The sequence below is a fragment of the Engraulis encrasicolus genome, chromosome 5, assembly GCF_034702125.1.
Source record: "Engraulis encrasicolus isolate BLACKSEA-1 chromosome 5, IST_EnEncr_1.0, whole genome shotgun sequence".
Taxonomy (NCBI): domain Eukaryota; kingdom Metazoa; phylum Chordata; class Actinopteri; order Clupeiformes; family Engraulidae; genus Engraulis; species Engraulis encrasicolus.
The window spans coordinates 3885145-3902644 of record NC_085861.1 but is presented as its reverse complement, the minus strand read 5'-3'; the positions used below and the strand labels follow the sequence as shown (position 1 = coordinate 3902644).

Genomic DNA, 17500 nt, shown 5'->3' with positions numbered 1-17500 from the left:
AGAGATGTAATGATAACACTAGTGGTATGATATTACATGATTAAAACTTAACATCACACTGCTTTTACTTAATACAACTGTAATTGTTCCAAGTGACTTGCATAATAGCCTACAGTACGTAGCATAAATGCAGACTCATTTCAATCCACAGTACGGGGTGGTCTTACCATCAAGTGATCGTTTATAACCATCAGCTCAATGTATTTGGTCTCCGTCTCTATACTGTGTGGGCTTCTGGTTGCCTGAGGGGTTTAAATAAATAAACAAACAAACACACATCAACAAGCTGCAGTATCATACACCAAAAAACAGCATCATCTGGTACCAGTAGCATGCATTACTGCTGTACTGTCCCGCAGGCATCTGGTGTGTTCAAATGAACTACAAGGTTGTGCATGCATGCGTGTATGCTTATAGGTAGGTCATGCAGCAAGGGTAGGCTATATGCAACCCCTTTGCTCTACAAATGGTTCGGGTATATGTCCTGGCAGTGTGTGTGTGTGTGTGTGTGTGTGTGTGTGTGTGTGTGTGTGTGTGTGTGTGTGTGTGTGTGTGTGTGTGTGTGTGTGTGTGTGTGTGTGTGTGTGTTAGAGGTTAGAGATTTCCGTTGCTGCATCTACAGCTAGCAATAAATACAACAACCTCTAAGCCCAATACTGTACATCGACCCCCCATTAGGAATGGAAGAGGCACTCTCACTCATCTATTCTGCATGAGACACAGGGGAAGAGAATGGGAGCGAGAGAGAGAGAGAGAGAGAGAGAGAGAACGAGAGAGAAGGAGAGAAAGAGAGAAAGAGAGAGAGTAACGGACGTAAATAGGAAACAGATTGTGCACAGTGTCACTTAAGCACAGGGAAAATACACATCCTCCCCTCTCTCTCTCTCTCTCTCTCTCTCTCTCTCTCTCTCTCTCTCTCTCTTGTATACTGTACATAGACTTACTGAAAATACACATTCTGTGTGTGCGTATGTGTCTGTGCCGTGCGTATGTGTGTGTGCCGTGTGTATGTGTGTGTGCCATGCGTGTGTGTGCGTGTGTGTGTGCGTGCATGCGTGCATACCTGCGTGCGTGCTTGTGGTGCTTATGTATGTGCGTGTGAATATGCGTGCATGTGTGTGCGTGCTTGTGTGTGTATGTGTGTGCGTGTGGTGTGCGTGTGCGTGCGCGTGCGCGCGCGTATGTGTGCATGGGTGTGTGTGTGTGTGCGTGCGTGCATGTGTGTGTGTGCCAGTGCACACTGTCTGACAGGCGTACTCACTTGTCTCTTGCTTCTCCGTAGTGTGACCTTTGACCCAGGATACACAGGTGGCGTCTGAAAGGGGGACTCCGCCAGAAGACCTAGAAAACACCGGAAAGAACATTAACCCCTACTGTGCCACACTACACAGCACTCAGCCTACACTCTTCAATACCAGAAAGGACATTAACCCTTACTGTGCCATACTACACGCAGACTACAATCTTCTATACCAGAAAGGACATTAACCCCTACTGTGCCATACTACACGCAGACTACAATCTTCTATACCAGAAAGGACATTAACCCCTACTGTGCCATACTACGCGGCACGCAGCCTACAATCTGCAACACACAGGGCCAGTTCTAGATAACTTGGTGCCCTTGGCAAGCATCCCTCTTTCTTACTTGTGGAATTAGAAATTGGCACGTGTAAACATACCGTAGGGTCATACGTACATCTGATCTAGCACAGCAGATCTAGAACCTACAAAGTACTTACTGTATGTACTGAGTGCCCAAGAATAATCATGGTCTTGATTATTCAATCTTAATTGCAACTTAATTGCACACAATTGTAAAATTAAAAAGTCAAATATATGGCACACATTACAAAATAAATAATACAAAATACAATACCCAAATAAGTTAAGAAGAACTGCCAGTACCAACTATGTACCAACTATGAGTTCGGTGTAGAATGTTAGTAAGCCTCCCTCCCGAAGCCTCGTACAGTATCGGTAGAACATTAGTAAACCTAAACCTCCCTCCCGAAGCCTCGTACAGTAGAATGTTAGTAAACCTCCCTCCCGAAGCCTCGTACAGTATCAGTAGCCCCCTGAGCTATCAGCATGAACCTTCAGCTCAGTGGTATCGTGCTGTGCCTGGAACATTGACTGGTAAAGGCTAATTTATACTTATCGGCGCCGTTGCTGAACTATAATCTGTCCTTAAGTCACAGGTTCGAGTCCTGAGTGGGGAACTAGTGCAGATGACCTCGGTTACAGATGCATGGCTTATTTATTTATATTTTGCACGTTGTTAATGGTAACATAGCTCCCAGGGGACTGCCTGGTGTTAGCGCATGTTTTTGGGCCGTGCGTAATAGGCTACGCTGCTCTAATTAATGGGGCAGAACATGGAGGGAGACTGCGTCATCTGCAGTGTGTGTGCCGTGCCTGTGCGTTTGCGTGTGTGTGTGTGTGTCTGCGCGAGCATGCGTGCGCGTCTGCTTGTGTGTGTGTGTGTGTGTGTGTGTGTGTGTGTGTGTGTGTGTGTGTGTGTGTGTGTGTGTGTGTGTTGTGTAAGATCTGGGTTATGGTGGAAGACTTACTGGGAGGTAGAAAGCCCTCAGGAGCCTCCAGGCCAGGAGATTTATACACCAAGTGGAACTGGGTTTCACCCGTCGCCTAGGAAACCAAACAGGAAGAGAAGAGGAGACATGATGAATATTTACTGCCACTATCACTCGATCTACAGTCGGATTGGCAACCGTAAAAAAAAAAAAACATTTGGAGAGAAAAATGAACCTTTGAATAAATTGGATATAGGGAGAGTTTTACTTCACTCAGTCAATAGCCTACTTCACATAAGATAGGCACTCCATTATATTTTTTTCAGAAGTCAGATTATGGGACAACTTTAGGCTAAGTTGCTTTATTAATAGTCTCAATGTACTGTATGTAGGCCTATTCAAAGCCAAGACATTCTTCTTCTTTTCCTTTATTTAACCAGGAAGGTCCCGTTGAGTCACAGTGACTCTTCTTCCAGGAAGTCCTGGCCAAGAGGCAGCAATTTTAAAAGTTATGCACGACAGGACAGTCATGGATACCCACTCACCAAAGACATACAATTTACAAAACAAAAAAACAATAGGCCCACACACACACACACACACACACACACACACACACACACACACACACACACACACACACACACACACACACACACACACACACACACACAAATATAATATTGAACCATTTTCAACAATGACATAATTACTTATTATGACAATATAAATGCTTATTTACTGAAAAAATAAATGTTGGTCATTAGTTTCTGCGTACAAAAGAGCCCTTCAATTATCCAATGACGTCACTTTGATGCAGTGCCCGTGCAAGGCACGGGAGCGCGCATATTCAGACAGCAACAGGAAAAAGATCCCCGGAGAAGCGCCGCACAGTCAGCGCCCACAACAAACAGGAAAATGGTTGGAATCTCTCTTTGACTGTTTCAGTGGACTCGCCAAACGTAGAGGTAGGATCATGAAAGCCGTTATTCACTTTGAAATGTTTACGCTATTTCACCCTGGAGCCTATTTTCTGTAAAACTGCTGTGGGAAAGTGTAATGCAACAGGTTGCTATCACGTCGCTAGGCAAAACAGTTGCCAAGCTAGTGAAGTATCCTTGCTAACGAGCTAATAAAGTTGATATGTGAGCTAGACAGAGCTACTCCACGGAGTCACCGCGTTTTTTGTTTGTTATTTGTTTTGCTATTAATGAAAAGGGACGAGGAGTGTCAATGCTAACATCACAGAGGTGTTGTGAAATATCGACGAATGATTCGAAACGATTTGTATGTCGTTTCCTGTTGCTACAGAATCGCTAACTGGTTAGCTTTGGTCAGACGTTCAAATTAGCAGGTGTTTGCGGAGTCTTTCTAGGGAGACTTTGCTGTGGTGAATTGTTTAGATCTAGAGAGCACTTCAACATTGAAAGAGCCGGTCTCAAGTGGACTTACAAAATGCTTGTAACGGAGTGGCAAGGCGATGTGTTGGGTCTTTGCGGGGAACCGCAGGGGATGGTTGCCTTATTAGGCGGAGAACGTGGGAACAACCCCAAACAAAGCAGCGGATTCATTTGTCTTCTATTAATTAGGAAACAACATCCCATTATGATTGAGCCAGTCCCACAGAGGGGCAACTCGGCTACTTTCCAACAATGTCTAGTCTGTGATGTCCCCAAAATACAGTTGGCCTACCATGATAACTGAGATTGTGGTGACCTCATCCCCCCCCCATAGCAGCGATAGATAGTGTACGGTAATCCTTTAACAGCTGACTGATAATATTTTGCTGAGCTGATCCGGGACCTCCGCAGCTCTGATGACCTTGCCCCCCTCCTCCCTCCTCATCTCCTGGCCTGGTGGCACTCTCCCCTGCCCCTGCCAGTGTGCCAACTATCTTGAGCAGTAGAACTACCTCTACCAATCAGCTACTACGCTGTTCAGTCTGAACTCTGAGAGGCCATCACTGCAGTAAATACAGCCATATGCATCACTGTGTGACAGTGTCGTGTATGTGTATGTGGGCGGGTGTGCAATATTTTTGTTTGCATAGAGGCATACTTGGCACAGTGTCAGAGTATGATTTTAGTGAGAATGTATTTTACTGTATGTTTTTGTCTATGTGTGGGGAAGACGGTGCTATCCTGTCCTCTGATGCCCAGTAACACTTTACTTGATGCCAGCGTCATGCATATGACATGTCTACAAAATAATGGAAAAAAGGAGGCGCACACAAGACTTGTGTGAAAAAGTGTATTGAAGCCGAAAATATACAACAGAAGTCTAAGGTTAACTGGAGAGACAGACGTTTCGGAGCTGGAGACATTGAGAATGGACTAGCTCCGAAACGTCTGTCTCTCCAGTTAACCTTAGACTTCTGTTGTATATTTTCGGCTTCAATACACTTTTTCACACAAGTCTTGTGTGCGCCTCCTTTTTTCCATTATTTTGAGTGATTACTACTTTTTTGGGAGTGCTCGCACCAAGCAATACACGAGCATTAAGTTCAAGACGCAGACGCCGACCTTTGTTGGTCTTTTTGTCATGACATGTCTTAAACATTACGTCAAAGTCATACACATTTTATGATTTTTATCATTAGCGACATTCGGTTTTGGTAAAGACAGCCCAAACAATGTCAACTTTTCATGACCATAAAACGTTTATTATGACATTGTGATAATGTTTAAGACTCATTCATGACAGGCGTATGGCGCCGGCGTCAAGTAAAGTGTAACCATATTTCCATTGCAGGCCACTATCCCTCTCCCTCCCTCCAGCCTCACCTCACCCCACCCCCTCACCAGCCGCCATGTCGTGCCGTGACATCCACGCCACCAATGCCTTCTCCTTTGTCATCGCGCTGCTGTCGCTGGGTGGGCTGCTGGTTGCCACGGTGATCCCGCAGTGGCGCACCACGCGTCTCATCACCCACGACGCTAATGCGCGCAACGTGACGGTCTACGACGGCCTTTGGACCAAGTGTGTGAAGCGCGAGGGATCCACCGGCTGCTACTACTTCGACCCGGACTGGTGGGCCAAGGTGCGTACACTCTCTCTTCCTCAGCATGGATACAGGGTGGGGCGAGGGGTGAATGCACGTAGAGGCTAGACCAGGTCTGGGGAACAGTTTTCATTCAAGGGGCCACTTCAAATTCCTCCAAGGGCCCTAAAAGTCCTCCAAGGGCCTCCTGGCTATCATTTAATGAAATACAGTAAATTTCTTCCCTTATGTATCCATTGCAGGTGGACCAGTTGGATCCTGTTGTAAATAGGGCTGGGTATCACAGTCATGTTCCTGTATCGATTCGATTTTGATTCTTAGGGCTTTGAATCGATTAATCACGATTCTATTCGATTAACTCCGAATTGATTCAATCCATTCCCTTCTTGGTGCTAGAATTTCCCCCAAGAGATAAGTTAGTGTTGCCTATTTTTATATATAAATGTCAAAGGGCTGTGGCTTGACAGTGTTAACAGATTGCTAATTTGTAATAAGTAGGCCTAGGCCTAATTGACTAATACCTACTGGGTATTTTCCATAGACCTAAATTAAACAAAAAGAACAAAAAGAAAAGGAACCAACAAAATTGATTTTGTGCCCTGTGAATCGATTATGTGAATTTTAAATGCTATTGATCGATTATCGATTGAATCGATTATTTTACCCAGCCCTAGTTGTAAATGTGGATATTTATTATCCATCCATTAACACGCCTTATTAATTCCTTCAGGTGGACCAGTTGGACCTGCGTCTGCTGTTGCTGTGTATTGATGTCTTAAATATTGTGTGTATTGTGTACTGTGACTGTCTCCGCTGGCCGACACCTTCATTTTCTACAGAATTAACAAATGTTACTTTACTCTACTCTACTCTACATTGCAGGTGGACCAGCTGGACCCTGGTTTAAATGTGGATATTTATTTTTCATCCATTAACACGCCTTATTAATTCCTTCCCTCATGTTCTCCATTACAGGTGGACCAGTTGGACCTAATGGCATCTGAATAGATAGACATACCATACACACGACTCTGTTCTACTATACTCTACTCTACTCTACTCTACTCTCCATTACAGGTGGACCAGCTGGACCCTAATGCCATCTGAATGATTAACAGATAGGCATGCCATACACACTACTCTACTCTCTACTCTACTAAATGTTACTCTACTCTACTAAATGTTACTCTACTCTACTAAATGTTACTCTCCTCTCCTCTACTCTCCATTGCAGGTGGACCAGTACTCTACTCTTCTAAATGTTACTCTACTCTACTAAATGTTACTCTCCTCTCCTCTCCTCTCCATTGCAGGTGGACCAGTTGGATCTGCGTCTGCTGCAGATGTGCCTTCCCACCGGCGTGGCCCTGGCGACGCTGGCCCTCTTCCTGATGCTGATGGGCATGTGCAAGACGGCCTGCTGCTCCAAGGAGCCCGAGGACATCCGCGGCCGCTGCTGCCTGGTCAACAGCGTGGGCTGCCACCTGGTGGCCGGGATGTTCCTCTTCCTGGGCGGCGGCGCGGCCATGCCCCCCTCCGTCTGGTTCCTGTTCCACACGGAGGAGCTGAACCGGCGCTACGAGGGCGTGTTCGCGGTGGACTTTGCGGTGTACGTGGCCATCGGGAGTGCGGGGGGCCTGCTGCTGGCTGCGCTGCTGCTGTTCATGTGGTACTGCATGTGCAAGAAGCTGCCCTCGCCCTTCTGGCTGCCCTTCCCCGAGCCGCCCGTCATGCCCGGCAGCCTCTCCGCACAGCCGCTCACCGCCAACGCCGTGGGCATGATGCCGCCCTCGCCCGGCGCCTACGGCCCGCAGTTCATGGAGGGCCCCCCAGGTAGCGTTGGAGGATTTGTGGGCACCATGGGGCCGTCTGGGTACCCGGCCAGCGTCACCATGCAGCCGCTGCACTCCCAGATGTACACGGCGGCCGCGCAGATGGCGGGGCAGGACGGGGGGTACGGCTCGGAGGCAGGCGTGCCCCTGACGTACGGCTACGCTGCCTCGCAAGGTTACGCTGCTTCACAGGGTGGTTACGCCCAGTCGCAAGCGGGTTACGCTCCGTCGCAAGCGGGTTATGCTCCGTCGCAAGCGGGCTACGGCCAATCACAAACGGGCTACGCCCAGTCGCAAGCGGGCTACGCAGCGTCTCAGGCGGGCTACGCGCCGTCACAGCAAGGGTACGGTGGCGGCGGTGGTTCTCAGCGATACGCTAGCCATCGCTACTCCTCGCGGTCGCGGCACTCCGGCATTGAGATTGACATTCCTGTCCTCACGGAGTGACACTGGTGACCGATTCAATGTGTCTCGTTGGAGTCCGTGAGTTTTTGTTTTTATATGTGTGTGTATTTCTGTTTTTGTTTTGAACTCATTTGAAGTTTTATATATCTTTTAAGGAGGTGGCCTTGATCGCTTTTGGTCTGGCGGTGCCATGAAGGACTGTAGAGAAAAGCTTGTAGCAGAAAATTGGCTTGGTGTAATTGAAGGAAAAATTTGAAGGGGGACATTGTTACATGGAGGGATCTGCAGTCTTGGAATTGTACGTACTCAAATTTTAGACTCGAGTATTGAAACACGCAACAAAAGAGGTTCAAATGGACCTTGCACTGTTTTTTTGTTTTGTTTTTTTTGTCCGTCACTGTGGCATTTCTTGCTCTGGAAACAGCTGGCTGTGAGAGCAGGAAAGGACTAGCCTGATTATCATCGACTTTCAAATCTCTTCTTCGAGACTTGGTCTGACCAAGAGCATAACAATTCACATTTCCCAAACGGCATGGTTGACCTGTGGTTTGCCACAGGTTGTTTGCTTCCTGACAAAGTGAGAGGGGGTTTCTGATTTTTTCCGGAGCTCAGAATTCACGCTGAAGGTGTTGCGTCACTAGGAGGGCGTGGCCTGGCTATGAGAGGCCAGCTGTACTCATCTCCATTGTACTCAATTCCCCTGTCTACGGCTGGACTTCCTACTGTCTTGTGATACTGCAGATAACAGCATTCATTCATTCATTCATTCATTCATTCATTCATTCATTCATTCATCCACATTGTGGTCTAATGACAATATTTTCTGTGAGGAAAGCAGGCAGAGACGGCTGCCAAGAAACACTAAAAATTAAACTAGGGGTACGGTCCATTATCCAGGGTTCCCACTCGTGCTTGAATTCCTTGAAAATGCTTGAATTTCAAATAAGCGTTTTCAAGGTTGTGAAAATGCTTGATTTTTTGGTGAAGTGCTTGAAAATGCTTGAAATTTGTGTCAAGTCAAACTCAGTAAGCCGAATAATAGAAATAGATTGTTCAGGCACATCAAAAATCTGAGGGAGTGAGATTTCAAATGGGATTTGGCATAAGACACTGTAAAATTGATTAAAATGCAGGAAATTGCATCTTAAAAATGCAGAAATTTCTGGGGGAGGACCCCCACACCCCTTCCCGCAACCTATTGAAGGTGCTGGAAAACTGAAAATTTGGTTCTTGAAGGTGCTTGAAAAGTTCTTGAATTTGTTCATGAAAAAGGTGTGGGAACCCTGGGTGCATCCCAATATGTGACCTTGCCTCCTCCACTTGCCTCCTCCACTTGCTTCTCGTCATGATGACATCACTGACAACAGCATTTTATTTCAATATCTTGCGAAAGCTCAATTGTAAAGTCTTTTTCTCATTTGCAATTGGGATGGTGAATGAAAAACAGTCTCTCAAAAGTTGTTGTGGCGAGGCTGACAGCTGGGAAACTTTATTGTTTTCTCCACGGAGGAGGGGCCAGGAGGCGGGACGAGGAGACAAGCACAAGTGGAGGAGGCAAGGACACATATTGGGATGCACCCCTAGATTATCTAATCTCCCCTCCTCCACCTGTGCTTGGGACCTCGCACTTCGCCTACATCCTGCCTCCGTGAAGAAAACAGTATAGCTTACCTGCTGTCAGCCCAGGCGCGCACAACAACAACTTTTGGGGGACTTCTCCCCATTAGGGGTGGGCGGTAACCGCGGTATAATATCGTGTGCGGTATTTTTTCATCAATGATAGAGATTTTGTCTCATACCGTCTACCGCAATAGCGCATTGCGTCCTGTAGTTAAAATGCAAAAAAATGGTGTTTTGGTCATTTTGCCACAAAACGCTTAATTTTAACATTTTATACACAAATGTACAATACCGTGATATATACCGTGGCTAAAATTATACCGAGGTATACATTTTTGGCCATACCGCCCACCCCTACTCCCCATTCAACACCATGATGGCAAATGAGAAAATGATCTTTGAATTGCGCTTTTGCGAGATAGTGAAATAAACTTTCAATCAATTTCTTGTGACGTCATCACGAGGCCACAAGCACAAGGGTGGATGGCAGTTAGGATAATGGACTGGACCCTAGAGCTTCTTCTCTGAAGGGAGAGTGATCAGGTGTAGGGATGTTAACCGGTAGCCGTTTAACCCATAGTCGCCAGGATCAACGGTAGCCAGTTTAAAAAAAAAACAAAAAAAAAACGGTTAACCGCCCCGCCCCCCGCTCACTCACTCAACTTCAATAGACTATCCAAAAATGATAAATGTGAGCATGAGCCGTCCCATGGTGGAATTTCTTAAGCACAACCACAGCACAGAGCGTGGTTCTGCCGCAGCAGAGCTCACAGACATTTGGAAAACAAACAGACGCACGACAGGACAGGGTATCATAAATGGCAGTTATAGAATTTTCGATAGCCGGTTAACCACCGGTTAATGAGGCTCAGTAGCCGGTTAAGAGTTTTAACATTTCGCCATCCCTAATCTGGTGTTGGATATTATGTTGACTTGTGTGCCACTTGGATGTTTTTGAAATCCAATTTAAACCCTCTCGCTGGACAGTCTCCATGAAGCTCTTTCAGGGAAGCTTCAGCGAAGCCACTGTGGCCTTAATTGGAAATTGGTGTGTGCTTGGAGAGGATGGTTTGTCATTTGTATGTCTCCTGAACTCTATCTGTTGATTCTTACATGTGGTGTGGAAATCCACTTAGTAGAATGGCTTACAGTACGCAATGAGGTTCGGTTAGAAAGCCCTTATGGTTCCCAAACTAGGGGCCGGGACCCCTATGGGGGCACTGGAGGGGGGAATTTTGCATAACAGTTAGACCATAGATTTAACAGTTAACATTAATCCATAAATTGGATACAGTATTAACTTGTATGGTTAATAAATGCAGTTAATTTTCCTGTGAGTATCAGATAAAAACATTACTAAGAAATAGGTCCCAGCAGACAAAAGATAGGGAACCACGGTCCGCAATGAGTCTTGGTTGGAAATGCCTTTAGCTGTTGATTAATGGTGTCATTGGTCTTGTTACCGACACTCTGTGTGTGACTTGGCTTCTGGAATCTGACCACACACACACACACAGTGTAGTGTGACTCATGTAGGGCAGATGACCTGACCTGGCCATGACCTGCTCTACCCTCCCCTTCCCATCATTCCACATCACCCTGGGGAGTTACTGTATGCATGGGCGTAATTTTAGGGGGGGACGGTGGGGACATGTCCATACCACTTTCCAGATAAACCTAAAAAATAATGCAAAAACAGCATATCCGGACCATTTGCGATTGAAATTTCCCCACCAGTTTTCGAGCCAAACCTACACCTTTGACTGTATGCCTTACAATGTGTCACTACTTCCTGCTCCTAGCTCCTGTGCTGTGCTGTGATATTCTGAGTGTATCAAAACATGAGTGGTGATGATGGTTGTATGGATGGCTGGATGAAGACCTTGTCTCCATGAGACATTTAATTAAGAATTAACTCAATTAATTCTGAATGAACCTTAATTCTGCTTTGAAAACATAATGTAAACGTGGCATGTGTCACTACTTCCATCTTCATATTCAGAGCGGGTGCTGCTGTGCTGTGCTATTCTGATTGGGACAAATAGATGATAATTCAAAACAAAAGTATTTGAATTTAGATTTTGATTTGGAACGTTATTCATTTATTTTCAGATTGTGTGAATAAATTCACACAAAGTCTCCTTTGGCAGTGCTGGGGTTAGAATGCTTACTTGCATGTTATGCCCATTTGTTCCGTGTCCTATTCATATCTGATGCAGCTCATGGCAATAATGTTAGAAACGGTAGATTAATTAAATAATAACCAGAACCACTCTCTTCTCTTCCCTGACTGATCTTGGTCACACACATTATGGGAAATGCTGTCAAAGCCCCCCTGTAGGCCTACTGTACGATGTCTGGTTTAAATTCCTGGCGTGCCGCTTTTATGAAGTCAGTGCCGTGCCGTTACATTGGAATGGTGTATTGATTTTGTTTTACGCCCGCCTGCCTCAGAGCCGTTCATCAGCTGCCCAGCAGAAGCTGCACATCACGACTACAGGCCTTCAAGTGCAGAGCAGTCTCAGTAGAGATTCTTTAAGTATATAGAGATATGCCAACATAATAGGTTTCTATGGGAACCTTTTTTTTTTTTTTTTTTTCCTTCTATGGGCACCTAACGTGACCAGGTTCCGGTCTGCCTAAAGGGGCGTGTCATAATGCTCTTAGAATGAATAGAACAGTCCTTAGGTCTGCCTAAAGGGGGATCCCCCCCCTCTCCCCCTTGCGAGAGTAGAACCCGGAAACAATGGGCCAGCGGAACCTCTCTCTTATCTACTCTCTCTGGTCTCAGAGAGTAGTGGTGAAGCCTACAGTTTCTTCTGGGTGTCTTACACAAGTTAGAAACACTACCCTTTTTGGGCTGTTTTTGTGAAATATGTTCTTTTCCAAACTGTGTGCTCTCCCTCTATTTGGTGTTTCACTAAAGTGTCAAAACAACGCAGCGAGTAGATCACATTCAATTACTACTTTTGTCTTTAAAAAAAAGTCTTGGCTCGTGCCATCTATTCAGTACGCTGTTTTTGTGATCAAATTAATTTGTTGGACTTCTCTGACGCTATAGTCTCTTTGCTGTCAGTTGATTCAGTCATGGATCATGGTTTAATCCTTGTATAATTTTAATGTATTGTTTTTTTTTTTTCATGTATTCTACTAACCTCAACTCACCACTCACTAACTCACTGTGCCTGTTCACACTACTACGTATGACTCCTAGCCAGTCAAACACTGATTCACTGTAGAACACTGACTCACAGTAGAACACTGACTCACTGTAGAACATCTCTAATTGTCTCTTCACTTCTGTATTTCATTTTATTTATATAAATACGTACACATCACTGAAATGATTTTTTTTCTTGTTAATGTGACACAGTAGATTTCAGATGATGGCACTGCACTGTCAGGAGACTGACACTACTGCAACAGTAGCCTGTGATATATCTCCCACCCTCATGCCTTCACTTATAATTCACAATCGCCCTTGCATGGCAAGATCACTGTGATATACACACACACACACACACACACACACACACACACACACACACACACACACACACACACACACTTTCCAAAATAATGAGGACATGTCACCACTTTTGGACAGACAGGTACTGCAAGCCCAAGGGGAGTGACTGTGACAGTAGCACACAGTCTGCTGGACGGGATGGGATGAGATGCAGAGTGTTTTGCTGAGGAGAGCGCAGTGCGTGCGTGCCCTAATTTACTGTCCCAGCATGCACTGCAGCTGTCTCCCATGGCCGCATCCTAATTTAGTGTTTAGCGCGCCGCTAATTATGTCCCATATCGATGCAGCTGCATTTACGTACGCTCAGGAAACAGGTTGAGCTTGCTCGCAAGTGCAGCCTTGGCCTGGCCTTTTGGTTTGGGAGCTGGTCTTCAGATCAGAGGATTGCAGGTTCAAATCCCCCCCTTACCTCTCCCTACACGTCCCCCATCCATGGCTGAAGTGACCTTGAGCAAGGTACCTAACCCTACATTGCTCCAGGGACTGTAACCAATGCCCTGAAAAGCATCTAAGTTGCTTTGGATAAAAGCGTCAGCTCAGTGTAATTTAATGTAATGTTAAAGTGCCATGTTGTGATGGAGCCAAGAAGTGGTCGTCATGCTATTACTGACTATGTCTGAAAGGGAGGAAATATTTGCCTGTAGCAAAGCGATCATATCTGAGGTTGTGATTGACACAAGATTACACTTTGCAGACACTTTCATCCACAGCCAATCATTGAAGCGACAGAGAAGGCAGTCGAGGCATAGCTGAGCTCTATACCATCACTCCACAACAACGCTAATCGACAGTGCTAATCTCACACTAACCGGAAGTGCTTCTAACACTGAGGCTGGGCAGTGCCTACTTCACACAAGTGTACACTTTTTAGTTTGTGTTACTTTTAATTGGCTTTGATGTAATTGTTATTTTACATGTGTATTGTGTTGACTTGACATGTGTGTCAACAGTACTACATAAATTATTGGGGCTTTTTTTTTTTTTTTTTACAGTACTTTTAATGTTAATTTTTAGGCTGAGGCATATGCAGTAGAATCCATCTGCTTTAACACTAGTATTTTGTCCTACTCAAAATATGGACGAGAATTGTTCATTTTGTAACTAAAATGTGTGTAATTCATAATTTGTACTGTCTGTTACAAATGTTATTTTTTGTGAAATGTGCCATTGCACTAGTGCATTTTTTTTAATTTTTTTTATTAATGTGATGTGTTGCTCGTAGAGAAATTAAGAGATGAAGAAGCAACATGCGCTACATTCTACTGCCTTTCCTTAAAGGACCAGTTCAGTCAATTTCAACATGCAGTTGTAATGCTCACACTACCCTGGACTTGTCAGTACCTGAGATTTTTTTTTTTCGTCTTCTTCAGCCGTTTCCGAGATCCTGGTCATTGTAATGGGGGCAGCGCTTTGTTTACATTTCAAAAAAACAATTTTTATTTATTCCCAAAAACATCCAAAAGGTTATAAAACATCAACAGACAACTAGCAAACAGCAGTACCTTTTGAAAACACATTTGGAGTAGGCCCATGTTATTTCAAAAAAAAAATTAAACAAACGCTGCCCCTATTAAAAATTGCTCATATCTCGGAAAGGGCTGATCCGAAAACTGTGGCATCACCGGGTGCTGACAAGTCAAGGGTAGCGTTAGCAATACAACAGCATATTGAAATTGACTGAACTGGTCCTTTAAAAAGCCTTTTTCTCACCCGTTGTCTTTGTACTCTTGTCACATGGTTTTGTGTTGTATGTCAAAATGCCAATATTCACTATGGCCTTATTTCTAATGAAAAAATAAATAACTAATTCTTTTAGTAAAAATGCTGGTGTGTTGTGCAGGTTCATTTCACTCTTGTATAGAGGCTATTCCATACATAATTCAGTGTTGTGGAAGTAACAAAGAAAAGCAGAAAAATAAAAGCACTATCATTTTAGAATACAGTAACACCACCTCGGGCACATCCTGTGAAGGAAAACTCTAATTCTATCTTTAAGGGCTGCATAAGAAAAAATAACCGAGCGTTGAAAATCAAAATGCCTTTCATTTTAGTTTGGGGATAAACTCAAGAGTAAAAATGGAGAGCTCTTTTCCAAAACGCTATATCCACCATTTTTGACTTTTTGCGTTTTAATATTGGAATTGACTGTTAAGAAGTCCTCTCATCAATATGTTAATTCTTACCATTCAAATGTTTTGAGAACATACTTTTTAAACCTCTATAAAATGCATTTCGCAATGCAATTCAAAGGAATGCCCAATACAAAAATGTACATTTCCCAACACTATAAAATAGATATATCTCATTTTGGAAAAGAGCTCTTCAAATGGTACCTGAGTATTTAAATTTAATTTCATCATTGTGAGGGAGGGAGCAAGGATGAACAATATGCTTTCCATAACATTGCCATGGTACGTACATGTTCTATGATGGTAACTCTATTCCAATACCCCTGCAATCAAAGATTTTTTTAATAGTTTCTAACCTCTTCACCGCCTGCTGCAATCCCAGGCCACAGTTAACTGCTACAAATAACAATAACCACAACCTCCATTAGAGCCACGGTAGGGCCAATGACTATCTCAGATTATATGTTTACTGCAATGTGCAATAATGTGTATTAGGTCTATGCAGTGTGGGCTTTGTAGGGGGTATGGGGGGGATTGTCCCCCCTTCTGGTTTTGATAACGCCACTTTTTCTACATGATTTTAATCACAGTTCAATGTAATTCCATGGATATTGTTTAAAATCTGAAATATAGGCTATCCCCTCTTCTGGTTTACCGTAAAATCGCACCATGGGCCTGTCTTGTATCTATGTAAGCTGTCAGACACCTTCATTTCCTTCAGGATTAATTCAAGTACTCTACTATCTTTTTATGATTTTAGTGATTGTAAAGAGGAGAATCAAGTTTGGGAGGTGTTGGGTATAGTAGCCCTGTCACGTACTGGTCGACACCCAGACACACACACACACACACACACACACACACACACACACACGCACACACACACACACACACACCTCTCCCTCCTGCAGCGTCTGCTATGCCAAGACATCCAGAGATCACAGAGCATCTGTCTCCTGCTCCTGACCCCTCAGGATCCCCTGTCACTCACACACACACACACACACACACACACACACACACACACACACACACACACACACACACACACACACACACACACACACACACACACACACACACACCCTTGTGACACTAGTGACAGCGGAAGAGAAAGTGAACCCCAAACAACAACACAGACACACACACACACACACACACACACACCCTTGTGACACTAGTGACAGCGGAAGAGAAAGTGAACCCCAACCCTTCTCTCTCTCTCTCTCTCTCTCTCTCTCTCTCTCTCTCTCTCTCTCTCTCTCTCTCTCCTGTCCCTGTTCTCTCTCTCTCTCTCTCTCTCTCTCTCTCCCTCTCTCCCTCTCTCTGTCTCTCTCTCTCACACACACACACCCATACACACACACACACACACACACACACACACACACACACACTCACACACACGGCCCTCCGCTATTTCAGAGCGTTCAGGCTAGACCTACTACACAGCACAGTTCCCAACGAGAAATGAGCTCCCGAGCAGATTTACGGTGCTGCTGCCAAATTCCGCTGGCTCTGTCCCATTCGTCACGATGTTTAACGACACGACCAGACGTCAGCACGCTTACCACCCCCCCCCCCCCCCAACCCCCTCGATCGACCCAATCACAAAAGGCGCCCGCAATATATGGCAAATACATCACCTGGCACTGTATTAAGGTGGCCATGGACGTGTTGTATCAAACCAATAGCTGCATCTTTCCTGTAGAGCTGAGAGCACTAGGATTACATCAGGGTGGCTTCACTTCACCAGCCAAACAAATGCACTTTCTCTTTTACTAATGGACTTGTTGTTTTTAACAGAGATATTTCTATTTTCTTTAACATCTCTATTTTTATCTATCTTATATTCTTTTTAACCTTGTGTTGTGTGTGCTTGTATGTTTTTGCACAATCTGTATGTTACTGCTGCAACAACTGAATTTTCCCATTGCGGGATAATATACTATACTATACTATACTATACTATACTATACTATACTATACTATACTATACTATATCACAGAGGTACTTCACGAGCCAAACGTTTCATATCACAGATGTAGTATTTTTGTTTCAGAAAGTGTAAGTGTCCTCAACCCCCAAATGTTTTTCACGAGGTCTTTGTGTGCCAGCGAACAGCAATGTTCATATTTTGTGATTCTTGTATTTTATTTTAGTGGGTTAGCATGACAGACAGTCGTTTCTTGACGTCTGTCGTCTGTCATGCTAACCCACTAAAATTAAATACAAGAATCACACCCGAGAGTGCGGCTTTTGTACAAAATATCAGACGTATAAAGTAGAGGTAGAAGTGTTGTTACAGCGGAAACCACAACACCAGTGGTATGACATTACATAGTTCCACCTATTTCATATTTAGTAACACTTTTAGAATAGGGTCTACATGTTAATTAATACACGCCTAATGATAGTCCATTCTGTTGTGGTATTACTGTCTACACCA

At 44.4% G+C, this 17500-nt stretch overlaps 3 protein-coding genes across 3 annotated transcripts in view; 2 read left to right on the top strand and 1 right to left on the bottom strand.

Annotated features, from left to right (window-relative positions):
• adam22 (ADAM metallopeptidase domain 22) overlaps positions 1–17500 on the bottom strand; it is an 85987-nt gene that overhangs the window by 46341 nt on the left and 22146 nt on the right. Inside the window, exons 3-5 of the mRNA XM_063198521.1 lie at positions 2574–2649; positions 1262–1341; positions 168–242 (exon numbers count right to left, since the gene is read on the bottom strand). Coding sequence (XP_063054591.1) covers positions 168–242; positions 1262–1341; positions 2574–2649 — 231 coding nt within the window. The remainder of the gene's footprint in view (positions 1–167; positions 243–1261; positions 1342–2573; positions 2650–17500) is intronic.
• LOC134448851 (E3 ubiquitin-protein ligase TRIM35-like) overlaps positions 1–17500 on the top strand; it is an 89689-nt gene that overhangs the window by 64414 nt on the left and 7775 nt on the right. The gene's annotated exons all lie outside the window — the stretch shown is intronic.
• Positions 3398–8142, top strand: cldn12 (claudin 12). Its single transcript, XM_063198522.1, has 3 exons — positions 3398–3502; positions 5286–5574; positions 6849–8142. Exons 2-3 carry the CDS (start codon positions 5344–5346, stop codon positions 7812–7814), a joined length of 1197 nt encoding a protein of 398 aa, XP_063054592.1. The 5' UTR covers positions 3398–3502; positions 5286–5343; the 3' UTR covers positions 7815–8142.

Bases quoted from the DNA above. Each gene is read 5' to 3' on its own strand.
- cldn12 (XM_063198522.1), top strand. From the start codon at position 5,344: ATGTCGTGCCGTGACATCCACGCCACCAATGCCTTCTCCTTTGTCATC. The intron at 5,575-6,848 runs GTGCGTACACTC...TCTCCATTGCAG, and splicing joins ACCCGGACTGGTGGGCCAAG to GTGGACCAGTTGGATCTGCG.